This window comes from Bufo gargarizans, unplaced genomic scaffold (assembly GCF_014858855.1).
Source record: "Bufo gargarizans isolate SCDJY-AF-19 unplaced genomic scaffold, ASM1485885v1 original_scaffold_1062_pilon, whole genome shotgun sequence".
NCBI classification, from domain to species: Eukaryota; Metazoa; Chordata; class Amphibia; order Anura; family Bufonidae; genus Bufo; species Bufo gargarizans.
Genome location: NW_025334220.1, coordinates 141,226 through 160,828, shown reverse-complemented (window position 1 = coordinate 160,828; position 19,603 = coordinate 141,226). Strand labels below are relative to the sequence as shown.

The window sequence follows — 19,603 nt, the reverse complement described above, 5'->3', positions numbered from 1 at the left end:
AACCCCTGCACATCTGTTAGTGTAGCCGCCATCCGATCAGAATATGAACGGGCAGGTAAGTCCCCGTAACTTACCTCAGCCTGTAGCGGAGCTGCGGGACGTGCAGAGTACAGGGCGGCGAGCACGACGTGACCTGGATGTACCTGACTGCACGTCCCGCCTATGGGTTAGCACAGGGTTATAAAGAGAAGGGGGGCCTCAGCCCCTCCCACAATTACAGGCTGAGGGGCAGCCTTAACTACATATATATACTGTATAGGTCCTTCTTTATACAGTATAATATATAGATTATTTTGGGATAATTTGTCCAGAAAAAATAAAAAATCTGGGTGGTGTCCGGGGTAAGGTTTTTTCCCCATTGGTGTGCAGGTGCCTTAAGTGTTGGCCAGTAAAGCAGCGTTGAAGGCTGGAGCGACTCACCTAAGCTGCCATCTTTCTCGCCATCCAGACACACCCCAGATTTACTCCTTCTGGGTTCAGCTCATACACTTTACTATGGAAGTTATGGAGCATCTCCTGGATCTCTGCGCTGTTTATTGTCTCCATATACTTCGGGTCTGACATCTTGGACCAATTAAAAGATGGAGGTAGGCTGAAGAGGCCGGTCTGCTGTGGTGTTTGTGCAGGTGGTTTGTTTGTAGATTTAATATACAGGAGCAGCTGGTTGTGGTCTGACAGATGTGTCTGTGGGGTGACTATGATGCCACCAACATTTGTGGGGTACATATCTGTGATGGCGTAGTCCACCACAATGCTGCCTACATGGGAGTTTAGGGTATGTCTACCAAGAGAATCTCCCTTGGTTTGGCCATTGAAGTCCGAGGCTTCAACATAAAAGTGGCAGAAAACTGCTGAACTTATTAGTTGTGCTGTCATTGCTGCTCCTCTTGGTGTGCACTGAGCGCTCAGTCAGTGTCTGCTCCGAATATATAGACGTTTCCATCAGTGGTCAGGTAGTCTCTCTCCTTCCCTGTTCTTGCATTGAGGTTTCCATAGACAAGAACATTGCCCAGGGCCTGGAAATAGGCGGCTGCCTCTGTAGGATCTCAAAACTGTCGGAATTGAAGTATGGAGACTCTGGTGGAGCTATGTCTGCTGCACAGAGGTAGACGTCAGCCGGAGAGGTGAGGATGGAGCAGCCTATTCTTACCCAGATATGGCTGTCTTCTCTCTTTACTGGTCTGATCTGTTCATGGAGTTCCTTTTTAAACCAGACTAATATTCCTCGAGCTCCGGCCCTGCTTGATGCTTTTGTTTTTCTGGGCGGGGTCAGAGATTTCCCTGTATTTGGTGGGCACCAGGGATTTATTCTCTGCCTTAGTCCATCTTTCTAGGAGGATCTATATGTTAAAGTCATGAGTCATGTGTCTTATATCTGAAGGCTGAATCGTTCAGGCCCTGAATGTTCCACATCTGATCTGGGCTCCTCATGATGTCTCTGTATCTATGAGATCTGATCTGGGCTCCTCATGATATCTATGATATCTGATCTGGGTTCCTCATGCTGTATCTGTACTATATCTATTAGATCTGATCTGCACTCCTCATGATGTATCTGTATCTATGAGATCTGATCTGGGTTCCTCATGCTGTATATGTATCTATGATATCTGATCTGGGCTCCTCATGATATCTATGAGATCTGATCTGGGTTCCTCATAATGTATCTGTAAGATCTTTTCTGGGTTCCTCATGATGTATCTGTATCTATGAGATCTGATCTGGGCTCCTCATGATATCTATGAGATCTGATCTGGGTTCCTCATGCTGTATCTGTACTATATCTATTAGATCTGATCTGCACTCCTCATGATGTATCTGTATCTATGAGATCTGATCTGGGCTCCTCATGATATCTATGAAATCTGATCTGGGTTCCTCATGCTGTATCTGTACTATATCTATTAGATCTGATCTGCACTCCTCATGATGTATCTGTATCTATGAGATCTGATCTGGGTTCCTCATGCTGTATATGTATCTTTGAGATCTGACTTGGGCTCCTCATGATGTATCAGCATCTATGATATCTGATCTGGGCTCCCCATGATATCTATGAGATCTGATCTGGGTTCCTCATGATGTATCTGAGATATTTTCTGGGTTCTTCATGATGTATCTTTATCTATGAGGTCTGAGTTTGGGTCCTAATGATGTCCCAGTATCTGTGAAATCTGATCATGTAATATCTGAGCTTGTTTCTTGTCCTGTAGTTCACTTTATGATAGTAGTAACCATCTCTTTAATATTTTTAGCTTCCTGTAACTTTGCCATTGTGACCCCCATGCAGTAATTTAGGGATTTTGCTGGCACAGGAGAAACCAGCTGGGCAGACATTGTGCCCCGGGTCAGACAGAGAAATTTGCTGACGGTTGGTTGTGGATGAAGTCATGTCTCTCTGGAGGGCTCTGTGTAATCCCTCCCCATGTGAAAGTGCGATCCCCTTCACTTCGTCTGATATATAAGGGTTTGGCTGCTCATTGTGGCACATAGGTCTGTGTCTGGCTTCACGTCTCAACCATGGACATCACTATTCAGCACCCTTGGTTCAAGCGCGCCCTGGGTCCCTTCTATCCCAACCGTGTCTTTGACCAGGTTTTTGGAGATGGGCTGTTTGATTATGACCTGTACCCCTTCTTCTCCTCCACCATCAGCCCTTACTACAGGCAGAGCTTCTTCAGGGGATATATGGACTCTGGCATCTCTGAGGTGAGGGCGACCAGTCACAAATCAGTACAATATGTGGTCACTAAAATATACAAATCCTTCCACCAGCAGAACCCTTGTGTGGAGGTTCCTTTAGGTCTGTGGTCTCCAAAATGGGGCTCTGTTACAATACCAAACCCCATCATGCCCTGAAAGCCTCCTGACTCCCTCTCTATTATTTTTATTGCCTGTTTGGATTTTAGTTATCTCCAGCTGAGGTTGAACATTTTGATCATCTGTCCTTTCCCTTCTGATATTAGCGGTAACTCTATAACCGCTCCATAAAATGTTCAATCATTCTATGTCAGGAAATCTTCTCACATGCTAAAAAGATTCACTCCAGCTGGGTATACATTACATCTGGTATCAGTGATGTCCATGCTTCAGCTGCAGGTAAGATGGTGGATGGCCAGATGGATGAGCTCTGTGTCTCTCATTTCAGGTGCGCTCAGACCGGGACCGTTTTATCATTAACTTGGACGTGAAGCATTTTTCTCCTGAGGATCTGACAGTCAAACTTCAGGATGACTTTGTGGAGATCCATGGAAAACACAGTGAAAGACAGGTGGGTGATGTGTCCACACGGTAGATCCTGTTATGGGTGAAGGGATGGATGATTGATGTGTCCACGGGGTAGAATCTCTGATGGGTGAAGGGATGGATGGATGGTTGATGTGTCCTCAGGGTAGATCCACTGATGGATGGAGGGATGGATAGATGACTGATGTGTCTATAGGGTAGATCCTCTGATGGGTGGATAGAGGGATAGATGACTGATGTGTCCACAGGGTAGATCCTCTGATGGGTGGAGTGATAGATGACTGATGTGTCCACAGGGTAGATCCTCTGATGGGTGGAGGGATAGATGACTGATGTGTCTATAGAGTAGATCCTCTGATGGGTGAAGGGATAGATGACTGATGTGTCCACAGTGTAGATCTGATGGATGGATGGATAGTTGACTGATGTGTCTACAGGGTAGATCCTTGGATGGATGGAGGGATATTTGACTGATGTGTCTACAGGGTAGATCCTCTGATGGATGGATGGAGGGATATTTGACTGATGTGTCCACAGGGTAGATCCTCTGATGGATGGATGGAGGGATAGATGACTGATGTGTCCACAGATTAGATTCTCTGATGGGTGGAGGGATGGATGATTGATGTGTCTGCAGTGTATGTAAAGCCTGTATTAGACAGGCAGATCAGCAAGCGATTGTCGGGAGGAAAGCGTTCCTTCCCGGCAATAGCGTGCTAGCTAGCAGAGGAGACCGCTGCTACTACATGCAGTGATTGCCTCCACAGTTTGGGAAGGAATGATCATTATGCCATTGCTTGTCCCCATGTGTCATACTCTGTAATACGAGGCAGGAGCCATCACAGCGCCCCCCGCAGGCTGTATGCGTCATACTCTGCAGTGCCCCATTTAGACTCTGCTCACCAGGGAGGCTGCAGGTGTTCGAGCAGATGACACTAGTGATCCAGTTGACAGAGGTAGAGGCATGTAACATACATGTGATCTCTTTACAATCACGGGACTGAGCTCATAGGTCAGATGCAATTCGGATTTGTCTTGTATTGAAGTAATGCCACACAAGGTATTGACGTTCAGGCCTTTTATGGAGCTCAGGTTGTTGACACGTATGGCACAGAGATGGTGGCGTGTAAAAGTAGTGAATACATGCTGTTTGTGTTCAGGACGATCATGGATACATCTCCCGGGAGTTCCACCGCCGCTATCGCCTTCCACCAAGCTTGGACCAGTCCTCAGTCAGCTGCTCCCTCTCTGCCGACGGCATCCTGACCTTCTCCGGTCCCAAACTGCATTCCAATCTGGATTCAAGCCACAGCGAGAGACCTATCCCTGTATCCCGCGATGAGAAGCCCACCTCCGCTCCCTCTTCCTAAACCAGCCTTCTCCTTCTGTACACCCCACCCTACAGTCTACCCCGAGCTGCTGTCCCCGATGTACAGACATAGGGTCAAACCAGCAATAAAGATAACCTGATATCAGCGCTGTCTGTTTGTCTGTGTGATGAATGCATGGAACTATGGAGGGGGCCAAACTAAGCAGGGGCCACACTCTATATAGTCCCATCACCTATACAGGATGGGGTCTTTACAATAAGAGTGAAGTGATCCATGAAGTAGTAACGGCGAGACCGGTGAGAAGGTTCCAGTAATGGACCGTTACCAGAGGAGTTGGGTTTATATGAGGGAGACTATTGATCCTGACACCTTCTTCCTTCATACCCCTCCATAATCAAACCTGATTAGTAGTAGTATAGGGCAGCGGGCTCCCCCCGGCACCTGCCTCGTCTTTTACTCACAGGAGGGCTGAAGTCCCATACCTGGGAAGCCTTGGTACAGAATTTGCCCTGGGGTCTGAGAGTTCCTGATCCTCTCATAACGTGGGATGTTCATTGAGAGCCACCCACTCTCTGCAAAAAAAATCCACATAAAAGGTGGAAACCGGGGCAGTGATGTTGTGCTGACTGGTTGTATGGGATTTGGCAGGAGAGGTGCCCTGTATAAAAGGGACCATACAGAGTTGGACGGCCTCCATACACATTAGATGGTCGACTGGTCCGACTGAAATCAGCAGTTTTGGTCTCTAATGTGTATGGCGACCTCCAACTCCTTCCCACCGGCAGATGTCAGAGGAAATAAGCTTCAAGCTGTAGGGTTTCAACATGGTGACGCTTACATTCACACTGGAAGAGACTTATCCCTTCTGGTGATTGAGAACAGATGCACTCATGGCCAAGCGTTGACCTGACCTAGGTTGACCGACCACTGTTGGCGTTTATTAATTCGGCTCACATTTCAGCTCACCCTTAAAACCCTGATATCTCTACCTCAAGGCCTCATGCACACAGCCATTGCGGTTTCTGCGGTCCGCGTTACACAGATACTGGCCGTGTGCGTTGCAGATCAGAACTTCCTGCTCTGTTAGAAGTGACTATTCTTGTTTGCAAAACAGTCAAGAATAGGACATTCTATTTTTTGGTGGCCTGCAGACCACAAATACGGATGTGGACAGCACATGGTGTGCTTTCTGCATCTTCTGCGGCCCCATTCACGTGCATGGGGCATATCTGAGGGGCAAATGCTGGACTGGAGGGGCAATTGTACATGAGGCATCCCCACCAGCTATGATAAATCTACCCCAAAGTGTTTGAGAACGGGTCAGAACTTCTCACTTTCTACTGAGGAAGCTCTGGAGCCCAGACAAGTCCTCAGCACAGGAAGCACAAAGGCTCATGGATCCTAGGGGCCCGGTCCTTAGCTACAAAACCTTCATAGCAATTTTGTGGATTATTTTTTTGTAGGGGGTGGGGGGCACAACACAGCAATCACTCCCATCATGTATGAAAAATAATTTATTTAGTTTCTTTTCTCAGTAGAAATGAGTCTTTGACCCGTTAGTGTCCTTCAGTCCTGCAACCACGCAGGAAAATACTCAACACATAACCCCTCAGAGGAGGAGAGGCAGCCACGGAGGTCAGATACGGTGGAGGGGACAAAGGAGGAGAGGCAGCCACGGAGGTCAGATACAGTGGAGGGGACAAAGGAGGAGAGGCAGCCACGGAGGTCAGGTACAGGGGAGGGGACAAAGGAGGAGAGGCAGCCACAGAGGTCAGGTACGGTGGAGGGGACAAAGGAGGAGAGGCAGCCACGAGGTCAGGTACAGGGGAGGGGACAAAGGAGGAGAGGCAGCCACAGAGGTCAGGTATGGTGGAGGGGACAAAGGAGGAGAGGCAGCCACGGAGGTCAGGTACAGGGGAGGGGACAAAGGAGGAGAGGCAGCCACGGAGGTCAGGTACAGGGGAGGGGACAAAGGAGGAGAGGCAGCCACAGAGGTCAGGTACGGTGGAGGGGACAAAGGAGGAGAGGCAGCCACGAGGTCAGATACAGTGGAGGGGACAAAGGAGGAGAGGCAGCCACGAGGTCAGATACAGTGGAGGGGACAAAGGAGGAGAGGCAGCCACGGAGGTCAGATACGGTGGAGGGGACAAAGGAGGAGAGGCCGCCACAAGGTCAGGTACAGGGGAGGGGACAAAGGAGGAGAGGCAGCCACGGAGGTCAGGTACAGGGGAGGGGACAAAGGAGGAGAGGCAGCCACGAGGTCAGATACAGTGGAGGGGACAAAGGAGGAGAGGCAGCCACGGAGGTCAGATACGGTGGAGGGGACAAAGGAGGAGAGGCCGCCACAAGGTCAGGTACAGGGGAGGGGACAAAGGAGGAGAGGCAGCCACAGAGGTCAGGTACGGTGGAGGGGACAAAGGAGGAGAGGCAGCCACGAGGTCAGGTACAGGGGAGGGGACAAAGGAGGAGAGGCAGCCACGGAGGTCAGGTACAGGGGAGGGGACAAAGGAGGAGAGGCAGCCACGAGGTCAGATACAGTGGAGGGGACAAAGGAGGAGAGGCAGCCACGAGGTCAGATACAGTGGAGGGGACAAAGGAGGAGAGGCAGCCACGGAGGTCAGATACGGTGGAGGGGACAAAGGAGGAGAGGCCGCCACAAGGTCAGGTACAGGGGAGGGGACAAAGGAGGAGAGGCAGCCACAGAGGTCAGGTACGGTGGAGGGGACAAAGGAGGAGAGGCAGCCACGAGGTCAGGTACGGTGGAGGGGACAAAGGAGGAGAGGCAGCCACGAGGTCAGGTACGGTGGAGAGGATAAAGGAGGAGAAACAGCCACGGGCATCTGGGGTAGGGAAAAGGGACAAGTTACAGTGTGACGCCGTTGAGGAGGTTTGGGAGCATAAAGTTTCATCTCATGAAATAGCAGCGTTCTAAGATCCACAGACAGTTCCAGCGCACAACACTGTGCAACGGCGGCCAGCAGTCCACGTCATACTTCCAGCGCACATCATGCTGTTGTGGCGGCCAGCGGTCCACACGTCATACTTCCAGGGCACATTGCGCTGTCGTGGCGGCCAGCAGTCCACACGTCATACTTCAAGCGCACACCGCAGTGTTGTGGCGGCCAGCGGTCCACGTCATAATTCCAGCGCACACCGCGGTGGCCAGCCCTTGCTACATACAGTAAATACAAACACTAAGGAGGAGACAAGTTGCCGGTTTGTTCTGTGCTTGTGATTATTGCTTGGTCCAGGTCAGTGCTGTGCGGCCCCCTCCAGCGACAGAGCGGCCCCTTTTGTGCATGTGATATATTGCAAGGCCCTCCGCCCAGGAGCAGGTACGAGGTAAAGTCTAAGATGCCTACTACACTCCCCATCATTCACTGCACAGTGGGGCACCCACAGTCCACAGTCATGGGCCACACATGAGCTTCTTTAAGAAACTTGGGCTCCAAGTAGCAATCTGCAGAAGTCTCGGGGAGCGGAGAAGACGGGGTGGTGGGAGGGCAGAGGGAAATCTGTAGCAGCCTGCAGGAAGAGAGACAACGATGAGGCTCCCGGCTCGTGGCTGCTGGGAACAGTCTTCAGCAGTGACCACTTACCTCTGCTGCTGCAGGACGTCCAGCAGGAACCCTGGGGAGTCTCCAGAACCATGAGTGCTGGCCGCAGAGCGCCCCCCCACTCGGGCAGAGAGCCCTCGATGACGAAGCTTACTGAGACACAGGAGACCACGAACTCGAACAGACCTCCGGAGCTGACGAAGTGCACTGGCTCCTGAACATACGTACGAAGGGTTAATGGACAGCAGCACATGGACACACGGATCATACATACAGCTACACGTACAGTGCATGTACACACGGATCATACATACAGCTACACGTACAGTACATGTCATACCTTGTGTCAGGAAGGTGTCGGATGCTCGGCGCCCCTCCTGGAAGGTGACGGGCAGCAGACAGTTGGCGGAGGGGATTTCCTGATGCTGTAGGACAGGAGTCGCTGACTGGGCACTGAGGGGCGCTGCCGAGCGCGGGTCACAGGACGGCCGCAGACAGCTCTCCAGACTGTGACACGGGGAAGACGCAGAGGAAACCAGAATATCTGCGGAGGAGAAGTCAGTGAGCGCACAGCACCGCCAGACGACAAGCAGCACAGAGGAATTCAGCAGCTGCCATCTACCTGGTGCTGCCGGCCGCGGATCTCTACTCTTCAGGGTCTGTTCACACAGCTGCGGCTCCTCCTGCCGCGGAGGGTGAGGGGCCGAAACTGGGGCCCCAAGAAGAGACGGCTCCCCCAGATACAGCAGAGACTGCCAGAGAAGAGCAGAAGAGTCAGGTCTCTGCGCGCCGCCGACCAGTGTCCGTGTAAGTGTGACGTGACGCATCTATACGAGGATGTACACGCGTGTGCAAGGAGTCATCGATTTATCCGTTTAACCCCTTCAAGACCAGGCCTATCTTCATTTTTACATTTTTGATTTTTCCTCCTCATGTTCCAAAAGCCGTAACTTTTTTATTTTTCCGTTCAGAACTATATGAGGGCTTATTTTTTGCGGGACAAGATGCATTTTTTAACGCCACCATTTAATTTACCATCTCTTGTATTTGTGTGGCAAATGTGGGGTTTTGACATCACAGCGTTCACTGTGCACCAACAATGACCTGACGTCCTTATTCTGCGGCTCCGTACGAACGCGGCGATACCAAATACGAACGCGGCGATACCAAATACGAACGCGGCGATACCAAATACGAACGCGGCGATACCAAATACGAACGCGGCGATACCAAATACGAACGCAGCGATACCAAACGTCAACAGGTTAGAGTTTTACTACTTTAAAAAAAATATATAAAAATTAAAACCTTTTGACAAATCTACATTTTCTTTGCATCGCTATATTGCGGTCTGCAGAGCCGTAGAAGGGCTTGTTTTTTGCGTAACGAACTGGAGTTTTCGTAGTATATACAGCGTTTTGATCTCCGTTATTCACTTTTTTTGGAGGATGAAATGAAAAAAAAAAAAAAGAAGGAAAATCGCGTGTTTTTAATATTTTTTCTGTTACTGCGTTCACTGCACGAGAATTTTAAATAGTTCAGACATTTTCGGACGCGGCGATACCCAATATGTTTATTTTTTTATTGTTTATGTATTTTTATGTGTAAAATTGGAAAAGGGGGGGTGATTTAAACTATATAAATATATTGGTGTGTTTTTTTTTTACTTTATTTAACTTTTTTTTTTTTTTTTTTTTTTTTTACAGCAATTATCCCCCATAGAGGCCTCGTACGTGGGATCTTTTGATCCTCTCTCCTATTGACCATAACAGAGATCTATTCCGGTCACTCTCCATTCTACCTTGTGCCTCGTATGGAGAAAGCCATGGCAGGTCTGGTTGGCTTCAGCAGCGTCCAGGCTGCCATGGCAACCGCTCTTAGCCCCACGATTTAACTGCGGGGGCTCCGATCGGAAGAAAGATGGCGCTGCATCACTTCACAGGTGCTGCGATCAGTCTTGATCGCGGCACCTGAGGGGTTAAATGGCAGGGGGCGGCACGATCGCTGCTTCCTGTCAGTGCAGCCGGATGCTGGCTGTATCATACAGCGGGCAGATCGCGCGTATGGAGCGGGTTCACTGCAGAGGCCCGCCCCATACATCCCCTGGCACGCAATGATGTACCTGTACGTCCAAATGCGTGAAGGGGTTAAAGAGATTTTACGTAAGTACGTACATATATAGGTGCGAGTGTGCCAGTACATGTATATATATATATACACACGTGTGAGTGTGTGCCAGGACATGTATATAAGAGTGTGTGCCAGTACATGTATATAAGAGTGTGTGCCAGGACATGTATATAAGAGTGTGTGTCAGTACATGTATATAAGAGTGTGTGCCAGTACATGTATATAAGAGTGTGTGCCAGGACATGTATATAAGAGTGTGTGCCAGTACATGTATATAAGAGTGTGTGCCAGGACATGTATATAAGAGTGTGTGCCAGTACATGTATATAAGAGTGTGTGCCAGGACATGTATATAAGAGTGTGTGCCAGTACATGTATATAAGAGTGTGTGCCAGTACATGTATAGGAGTGTGTGCCAGTACATGTATAGGAGTGTGTGCCAGTACATGTATATAAGAGTGTGCGCCAGTACATATACATACATCTGAGTGTGTGCCAGTACATATACATACATCTGAGTGTGTGCCAGTACATGTATAGGAGTGTGTGCCAGTACATGTATATAAGAGTGTGTGCCAGTACATATACATACATCTGAGTGTGTGCCAGTACATATACATACATCTGAGTGTGTGCCAGTACATATACATACATCTGAGTGTGTGCCAGTACATGTGTGGCCTTCTTCTTACCTGCAGTGGGCCGCTGAGCTCACAATCATAATCTGCCACTGCTGCCTGCGGCTGACACAGGAGAGGAGAAACAGTGGAGGAAAGGGGAGCCTGTGGGAAGAGGAGATCCTGAGTCAGTGCTGCCACCAGGGGGCATGTGGCCCCTCATACCCTCCCCCTCCGCACAGCCCTCACCTTCACACAGTCTGAAGCTCTGGCTTCCGGGAGCTGCCCAAACCGTGACTCCTGCAGCCGCTCCACCAGGAGGTAGTAGATGGCGGCGTAATGATCATACGTGTCGTTCTGTAGAGCCTGAGAACCGAGAGAAGAAGAGTCAACCCCAGACACGGAGCTGCTCCGAGGAGCCCTGCTGGACAGGCTGTGCCACTACTCACCTGCAGGGTGCGCTCTCTGTCAATGCCAAGATTCTGCATGATGGCCAGGACTTGTACACTGAGCTGGGGGGCCAGGAAATCACTGTGCAGGAGCGGCTGCTGGGGGGCCACACCCTGGAACCACCGGTGCTGTCTGATCTGTGCAATGTTCAGCCTCTTCCCCGGGTCCACCACCAGCATCCGGCGCAGCAGAGACTCGCAGTCTGAGGGTAGAGCACAGGCGTCAAGCCATGGAGGAGATCGGGGGTCAGGAAAAACACAGGAGGAGGAGGAGGAGGAGGAGAAGAAGAAGAAGATCGAGGGTCAGGAAAAACACAGCAGGAGGAGGAGAAGATCGGGGGTCAGGAAAAACACAGGAGGAGGAGGAGAAGATCGGGGGTCAGGAAAAACACAGGAGGAGGAGGAGAAGATCGGGGGTCAGGAAAAACACAGGAGGAGGAGGAGGAGAAGATCGGGGGTCAGGAAAACACAGGAGGAGGAGGAGGAGAAGATCGGGGGTCAGGAAAAACACAGGAGGAGGAGGAGGAGGAGGAGGAGGAGGAGATCGGGGAGCAGGAAAAACCAGGAGGAGGAGGAGGAGGAGGAGATCGGGGGGGCAGGAGAAAACACAGGAGGAGGAGGAGGAGGAGGGAGGAGGAGGAGGAGATCGGGGGTCAGGAAAACACAGGAGGAGGAGGAGAAGATCGGGGGTCAGGAAAAACACAGGAGGAGGAGGAGAAGATCGGGGGTCAGGAAAAACACAGGAGGAGGAGGAGAAGATCGGGGGTCAGGGAAAAACACAGGAGGAGGAGGAGAAGATCGGGGGTCAGGAAAAAACACAGGAGGAGGAGGAGAAGATCGGGGGTCAGGAAAAACACAGGAGGAGGAGGAGAAGATCGGGGGTCAGGAAAAACACAGGAGGAGGAGGAGGAGAAGATCGGGGGTCAGGAAAAACACAGGGAGGGAGGAAGCGAGGAGGAGATCGGGGGTCAGGAAAAACACAGGAGGAGGAGGAGGAGGAAGATCGGGGTCAGGAAAAACACAGGAGGAGGAGGAGGCGAGATCGGGGGTCAGGAAAAACACAGGAGGAGGAGGAGAAGATCGCGGGGTCAGGAAAACACAGGAGGAGGAGGAGAAGATCGGGGGTCAGGAAAAACACAGGAGGAGGAGGAGGAGAAGATCGGGGGTCAGGAAAAACACAGGAGGAGGGAGGAGGGAGGAGAAGATCGGGGGTCAGGAAAAACACAGGAGGAGGAGGAGGAGGAGAAGATCGGGGGTCAGGAAAAACACAGGAGGAGGAGGAGGAGGAGGAGGAGATCGGGGGTCAGGAAAAACACAGGAGGAGGAGGAGATCGGGGGTCAGGAAAAACACAGGAGGAGGAGGAGATCGGGGGGTCAGGAAAAACACAGGAGGAGGAGGAGATCCGGGGGTCAGGAAAAACACAGGAGGAGGAGGAGGAGATCGGGGGTCAGGAAAAACACAGGAGGAGGAGAGAGATCGGGGGTCAGGAAAAAACACAGGAGGAGGAGATCGGGGGTCAGGAAAAACACAGGAGAGGAGATCGGGGCCGGTCAGGAAAAACAAGGAGCGAGAGGAGATAGGGTCAGGAAAAACACAGGAGGAGGAGATCGGGGGTCAGGAAAAACACAGGAGGAGATCGGGGGTCAGAAAAAACACAGGAGGAGGAGGAGGAGGAGGAGGAGGAGGATGAGGAGATCGGGGGAGCAGGAAAACACAGGAGGAGGAGGAGGAGATCGGGGGCAGGAAAAACACAGGAGGAGGAGGAGATCTGGGGGCAGGAAAAACCAAGGAGGAGGAGGAGATCTGGGGGCAGGAAAAAACACAGGAGGAGGAGGAGGAGGAGATCTGGGGGCAGGAAAAACACAGGAGGAGAGGAGGAGGAGGAGGCGATCGGGGGGCAGGAAAAACACAGGAGGAAGAGGAGGAGATCGGGGGGCAGGAAATACACAGGAGGAAGAAAAGGAGGAGGAGATCGGGGGGGCAGGAAAAATACAGGAGGAAGAGGAGGAGGAGATTGGGGGGGCAGGAAAAACACAGGAGGAGGAGATCAGAAGGCAAGAAAAACAGGGAAGCTATTCATGTACTCCCTCCTGTGTCCACAGGGGGCGCCTCACCTTGGGACATGTAGTACGGGATTCTGAAGCGCCCGTCCAGGACCCGCTGACGCAGGATCGGCAGGTTTGGTCCATCAAAGGGAAATGACCCACAAAGCAAAACATACAGGACGACCCCCAAACTCTGCAGAGAAGAAGGGACTGCACATGAGAGAGCTGTGACGGGAACCCGCTGCCCGCGACACCCACGCAAGACGGCACACAGGGTCCTGCTACGTGCGTGTCCTCACCCAGATATCCAGTAGGGGGCCCTCATACTCCTTTCCCTGGAACACCTCCGGCGCAGCATACGGGGGGCTCCCGCACCAGGTGTTCAGGGGTCGACCTTCCATGTAGAAGTTACCAAAGCCAAAATCTGCAGAGAAATAGTAACAGACGGTTACCGCCAGCCCTGCCCGTCCCTGCTCCTGTGTCCACCCATGGACCATGCCCATCCCAACCACGCTGTCCCACCCATTATGACCCTCCCCCTGAACATAAAGGCCCACCCACCGTGTCTATGTCATCCCCACACCTGTGCCCACTCACTGACTGCACTGTCCCACCCACCGTGCCCATCCTTGCGCCTATGTGATCCCCAAACCTGTGCCCACTCGCTGACTGCACCGTCCCACCCAACTTGCCCATCCCTGGGCCTGTGTCCACCCGCTGACCACCCCTCACCCCCATCTCTCTGGGCAGTCACTCACCAGCCAGTTTGACCTCCATGTTGTCCCCCAGCAGCAGGTTTTCAGTCTTCAGGTCGCGGTGGACGATGTTCTGGGAGTGACAGTATTCCACGGCACACAGGATCTGCAGGAACTTGGCACGGGCTTCTTCCTCGGACAGGCGTCCTCGCGCGGTCAGGTAATCTGCAGGACACAGGGGACGAGCACAGGGTGAGCAGCCATCGGGCATGAGGTCTACTCCACCGGCTACGACAAGTCCTCACTCACCAAATAACTCCCCGCTCCGGGCGTACTCCGTCACCAGATAGATCATGTCTTTGGTCTCCATCACCTGCAACAAGAGAGGAAGAATAATGGCGGGCGAGGGCCGCGTGGGGGGCACAGGGGCCAGGGCCGCCTGAGGGGCACAGGGGCCAGGGCCGCCTGAGGGGCGGTATGGGTACAGGGGTCTCACCTGGTAGAGGCGGATGATGTGGGGGTGGCGCAGGCGCTTCATGATCTGGACCTCCCGGTAAATCTTCTCCAGATTGGCGCGGTCCAGTCGTGTTTTATCGATGATTTTAATGGCGACCTATAAAGAGGAGGAGGGGAGTGAGACCGCCGTGACCCACAGGCTCCGCCCCCACAGCAGCGCCATTCTCCCTGTGTTACCTGGGTGTTGGTCACTCGATGCCGCGCCAGTTTCACCACCGCAAAGTTTCCCTTGCCGAGTGTCCCTTCAATGTCATAAAATCCGACCCGGAGCGGCCTGCGGGGGGCGACACCCCGACCACAGCTGTCCCTGAGAATCACCATCCTGCCAGAGAGAGGAGAGTCCGGGGGTCACACAATGTGGGGCAGGGGATACAGAGCATGTGTCCCCGGTCCGGGCTGTCAGGGAGATTCGGGTGTCACCGGTCCGGGTGTCAGGGAGATTCAGGCGTGTCCCCGGTCGGTGTCAGGGAGATTCGGGTGTCCCCGGTCCGGGTGTCAGGGAGATTCGGGTGTCCCCGGTCCGGGTGTCAGGGAGAATTCGGGTGTCCCCGGTCCGGGTGTCAGGAGATTCGGGTGTCCACGGTCCGGGTGTCAGGGAGATTCGGGTGTCCCCCGGTCCGGGTGTCAGGGAGATTAGGGTGTCCCCGGTCGGGTGTCAGGGAGATTCGGGTGTCCCCCGGTCAGGGTGTCAGGGAGATTCGGGTGTCCCCGGTACTGGTGTCAGGGAGATTCGGTGTCCCCGGTCGGGTGTCAGGGGGATTCGGGTATGTCCCCGGTCCGGGTGTCAGGGAGATTCGGGTGTCCCGGTCCGGGTGTCAGGGAGATTCGGGTGTCCCCGTCCGGGTGTCAGGGAGATTCGGGTGTCCCCGGTCCGGTGTCAGGGAGATTCGGGTGTCCCCGGCCGGGTGTCAGGGAGATTCGGGTGTCCCCGGTCCGGGTGTCAGGGAGATTCGGGTGTCCCCGGTCCGGGTGTCAGGGAGATTCGGGTGTCCCCGGTCCGGGTGTCAGGGAGATTCGGGTGTCCCCGGTCCGGGTGTCAGGGAGATTCGGGTGTCCCCGGTCCGGGTGTCAGGGAGATTCGGGTGTCCCCGGTCAGAGTGTCAGGGAGATTCGGGTGTCCCCGGTCAGAGTGTCAGGGAGATTCGGGTGTCCCCGGTCAGAGTGTCAGGGAGATTAGGGTGTCCCCGGTCAGAGTGTCAGGGAGATTCGGGTGTCCCCGGTCAGAGTGTCAGGGAGATTCGGGTGTCCCCGGTCAGAGTGTCAGGGAGATTCGGGTGTCCCCGGTCCGGTGTCAGGGAGATTCGGGTGGTCCCCGGTCCGGGTGTCAGGGAGATTCGGGTGTCCCCGGTCCGGGTGTCAGGGAGATTCGGGTGGTCCCCGGTCCGGTGTCAGGAGATTCGGGTGTCTCCGGTCCGGGTGTCAGGGAGATTCGGGTGTCCCCGGTCCGGGTGTCAGGAGATTCGGGTGTCCCCGGTCCGGTGTCAGGGAGATTCGGGTGTCTCCGGTCCGGGTGTCAGGAGATTCGGTGTCCCCGGTCCGGGTGTCAGGGAGATTCGGGTGTCCCCGGTCCGGGTGTCAGGGAGATTCGGTGTCCCCGGTCCGGGTGTCAGGGAGAGTCGGGTGTCCCCGGTCCGGGTGTCAGGGAGATTCGGGTGTCCCCGGTCCGGTGTCAGGGAGATTCGGGTGTCCCCGGTCATGAGTGTCAGGGAGATTCGGGTGTCCCCGGCAGAGTGTCAGGGAGATTCGGGTGTCCCTCGGTCAGAGTGTCAGGGGAGATTAGGGTGTCCCCGGTCAGAGTGTCAGGGAGATTCGGGTGTCCCCGGTCAGAGTGTCAGGGAGATTCGGGTGTCCCCGGTCAGAGTGTCAGGGAGATTCGGGTGTCCCCGGTCCGGGTGTCAGGGAGATTCGGGTGTCCCCGGTCCGGGTGTCAGGGAGATTCGGGTGTCTCCGGTCCGGGTGTCAGGGAGATTCGGGTGTCCCCGGTCCGGGTGTCAGGGAGATTCGGGTGTCCCCGGTCCGGGTGTCAGGAGATTCGGGTGTCTCCGGTCCGGGTGTCAGGGAGATTCGGGTGTCCCCGGTCCGGGTGTCAGGGAGATTCGGTGTCCCCGGTCCGGGTGTCAGGGAGATTCGGGTGTCCCCGGTCCGGGTGTCAGGGAGATTCGGGTGTCCCCGGTCCGGGTGTCAGGGAGATTCGGGGTGTCCCCGGTCCGGGTGTCAGGGAGATTCGGGTGTCCCCGGTCAGAGTGTCAGGGAGATTCGGGTGTCCCCGGTCAGAGTGTCAGGAGATTCGGGTGTCCCGGTCAGAGTGTCAGGGAGATTAGGGTGTCCCCGGTCAGAGTGTCAGGGAGATTCGGGTGTCCCCGGTCAGAGTGTCAGGGAGATTCGGGTGTCCCCGGTCAGAGTGTCAGAGAGATTCGGGTTGTCCCCGGTCCGGGTGTCAGGGAGATTCGGGTGTCCCCGGTCCGGGTGTCAGGGAGATTCGGGTGTCCCCGGTCCGGGTGTCAGGGAGTTCGGGTGTCCCCGGTCCGGGTCAGGAGATTCGGTGTCCCCGTAGGGTGTCAGGGAGATTCGGGTGTCCCCGGTCCGGGTGTCAGGGAGATTCGGGTGTCTCCCGGTCCGGGTGTCAGGGAGATTCGGGTGTCCCGGTTCCGGGTCAGGGAGATTCGGGTGTCCCGGTCCGGGTGTCAGGGAGATTCGGGTGTCCCCGGTCCGGGTGTCAGGGAGATTCGGGGTGTCCCCGGTCCGGGTGTCAGGGAGATTCGGGTGTCTCCGGTCCGGGTGTCAGGGAGATTCGGGTGTCCCCGGTCCGGGTGTCAGGGAGATTCGGGTGTCCCCGGTCCGGGTGTCAGGGAGATTCGGGTGTCCCCGGTCCGGGTGTCAGGGAGATTCGGGTGTCCCCGGTCCGGGTGTCAGGGAGATTCGGGTGTCCCCGGTCAGAGTGTCAGGGAGATTCGGGTGTCCCCGGTCAGAGTGTCAGGGAGATTCGGGTGTCCCCGGTCAGAGTGTCAGGGAGATTCGGGTGTCCCCGGTCAGAGTGTCAGGGAGATTCGGGTGTCCCCGGTCAGAGTGTCAGGGAGATTCGGGTGTCCCCGGTCCGGGTGTCAGGGAGATTCGGGTGTCAGGAGATTCGGGTGTCCCCGGTCTGAGTGTCAGGGAGATTCGGGTGTCAGGGAGATTCGGGTGTCCCCGGTCCGGGTGTCAGGGAGATTCGGGTGTCCCAGGTCCGGGTGTCAGGGAGATTCGGGTGTCAGGAGATTCGGGTGTCCCCGGTCTGAGTGTCAGGGAGATTCGGGTGTCAGGGAGATTCGGGTGTCCCCGGTCCGGGTGTCAGGGAGATTCGGGTGTCCCAGGTCCGGGTGTCAGGGAGATTCGGGTGTCAGGAGATTCGGGTGTCCCCGGTCTGAGTGTCAGGGAGATTCGGGTGTCCCCGGTCAGAGTGTCAGGGAGATTCGGGTGTCCCAGGTCCGGGTGTCAGGGAGATTCGGGTGTCCCCGGTCTGAGTGTCAGGGAGATTCGGGTGTCCCCGGTCTGAGTGTCAGGGAGATTCGGGTGTCAGGGAGATTCGGGTGTCCCAGGTCCGGGTGTCAGGGAGATTCGGGTGTCCCAGGTCCGGGTGTCAGGGAGATTCGGGTGTCCCAGGTCCGGGTGTCAGGGAGATTCGGGTGTCCCCGGTCTGAGTGTCAGGGAGATTCGGGTGTCCCAGGTCCGGGTGTCAGGGAGATTCGGGTGTCCCAGGTCCGGGTGTCAGGGAGATTCGGGTGTCCCCGGTCTGAGTGTCAGGGAGATTCGGGTGTCCCAGGTCCGGGTGTCAGGGAGATTCGGGTGTCCCCGGTCTGAGTGTCAGGGAGATTCGGGTGTCCCAGGTCCGGGTGTCAGGGAGATTCGGGTGTCCCCGGTCTGAGTGTCAGGGAGATTAGGGTGTCCCCGGTCCGGGTGTCAGTGTCAGGGAGATTCGGGTGTCCCCGGTCCGGGTGTCAGTGAGATTCGGGTGTCCCCGGTCCGGGTGTCGGGTAGATTCGGGTGTCCCCGGTCCGGGTGTCAGTGAGATTCGGGTGTCGGGTTGTCAGTCTCACCTGCCGGCCTCAGCTCCCGGTCTCCGGGATTCTTCTCCCGGTTTCTTCACTTCTCTCTCCGTTCATCACGTGTTCCTGAGTCTCTGTTCCATAACTCCGCCTCATTGACGTCACACTTACGTCAAAACAAGTAGAAGTCCGCCCCGTTGCTTGGTGACCGGGAATTCTGACGCGCGCACTGATGTCTCCGTTACTATGGTTACCAAGAGATGACGTTAGAGAACAGCTGGTGCCATAATCGTCAGGTCTCAGTTTGCTCTGAATGCGTCTGCGCAGTAGGAGAGTGACGTCAACGGCGAGAGTCGGACACCTGGCGGCAAAAGACGGAACTGCAGGATGATGTAGACATGACGCTGGGAGGGGGAATATTCCATATATGTATAGGGGGGAGAGCGAGGGTATATATATATATATATATATATATATATATATACAGGGTCTATACATCCACATGGATGGTATATATATATACAGGGAGCCTCTATATACAGGATCTATACATCCACATGGAGGTTATATATATATATATACAGGGTCTATACATCCACATGGAGGTTATATATATATATATACAGGGTCTATACATCCACATGGATGGTATATATATATACAGGGAGCCTCTATATACAGGATCTATACATCCACATGGAGGTTATATATATATATATACAGGGTCTATACATCCACATGGAGGATATATATATACAGGGAGCCTCTATATACAGAGTCTATACATCCACATGGAGGATATATATATATACAGGGAGCCTCTATATACAGGGTCTATACAGCCACATGGAGGATATATATATATATATACAGGGTCTATACATCCACATGGAGGATATATATATACAGGGAGCCTCTATATACAGGATCTATACATCCACATGGAGGTTATATATATATATATACAGGGTCTATACATCCACATGGAGGATAT

General features: G+C 54.1%; 2 protein-coding genes across 2 annotated transcripts; one reads left to right on the top strand and one right to left on the bottom strand.

Moving 5' to 3' along the window:
- The first annotated feature begins 2,520 nt into the window (after positions 1-2,520).
- Positions 2,521-4,701, top strand: LOC122922926 (alpha-crystallin A chain). The gene is made up of 3 exons (XM_044273695.1): positions 2,521-2,709; positions 3,149-3,271; positions 4,407-4,701. The coding sequence occupies exons 1-3, from the start codon at positions 2,521-2,523 to the stop codon at positions 4,614-4,616; spliced, it is 522 nt and encodes a 173-aa protein (XP_044129630.1). The 3' UTR covers positions 4,617-4,701.
- A 1,375-nt stretch (positions 4,702-6,076) lies between these two features.
- Positions 6,077-18,758, bottom strand: LOC122922925 (serine/threonine-protein kinase SIK1-like). Its single transcript, XM_044273694.1, has 14 exons — positions 18,661-18,758; positions 14,765-14,909; positions 14,568-14,684; positions 14,381-14,444; positions 14,135-14,296; positions 13,676-13,800; positions 13,446-13,569; positions 11,331-11,533; positions 11,131-11,247; positions 10,957-11,046; positions 8,757-8,886; positions 8,475-8,678; positions 8,177-8,348; positions 6,077-8,102 (listed from the first exon to the last, which is right to left on the bottom strand). The coding sequence occupies exons 2-14, from the start codon at positions 14,906-14,908 to the stop codon at positions 7,955-7,957; spliced, it is 1,800 nt and encodes a 599-aa protein (XP_044129629.1). The 5' UTR covers position 14,909; positions 18,661-18,758; the 3' UTR covers positions 6,077-7,954.
- Between the last annotated feature and the right edge of the window lie 845 nt (positions 18,759-19,603).

Excerpts from the sequence above, each read along its gene's own strand:
- LOC122922926 (XM_044273695.1), top strand. The coding sequence starts at position 2,521 with ATGGACATCACTATTCAGCACCCTTGGTTCAAGCGCGCCCTGGGTCCC. Across the intron at positions 2,710-3,148 it reads TGGACTCTGGCATCTCTGAG|GTGCGCTCAGACCGGGACCG; the intron begins GTGAGGGCGACC and ends CTCTCATTTCAG. Across the intron at positions 3,272-4,406 it reads GAAAACACAGTGAAAGACAG|GACGATCATGGATACATCTC; the intron begins GTGGGTGATGTG and ends GTTTGTGTTCAG.
- LOC122922925 (XM_044273694.1), bottom strand. The coding sequence starts at position 14,908 with ATGGTGATTCTCAGGGACAGCTGTGGTCGGGGTGTCGCCCCCCGCAGG. Across the intron at positions 14,445-14,567 it reads ACATCATCCGCCTCTACCAG|GTGATGGAGACCAAAGACAT; the intron begins GTGAGACCCCTG and ends CTCTTGTTGCAG. Across the intron at positions 11,047-11,130 it reads GAGCTTCAGACTGTGTGAAG|GCTCCCCTTTCCTCCACTGT; the intron begins GTGAGGGCTGTG and ends CTCTTCCCACAG.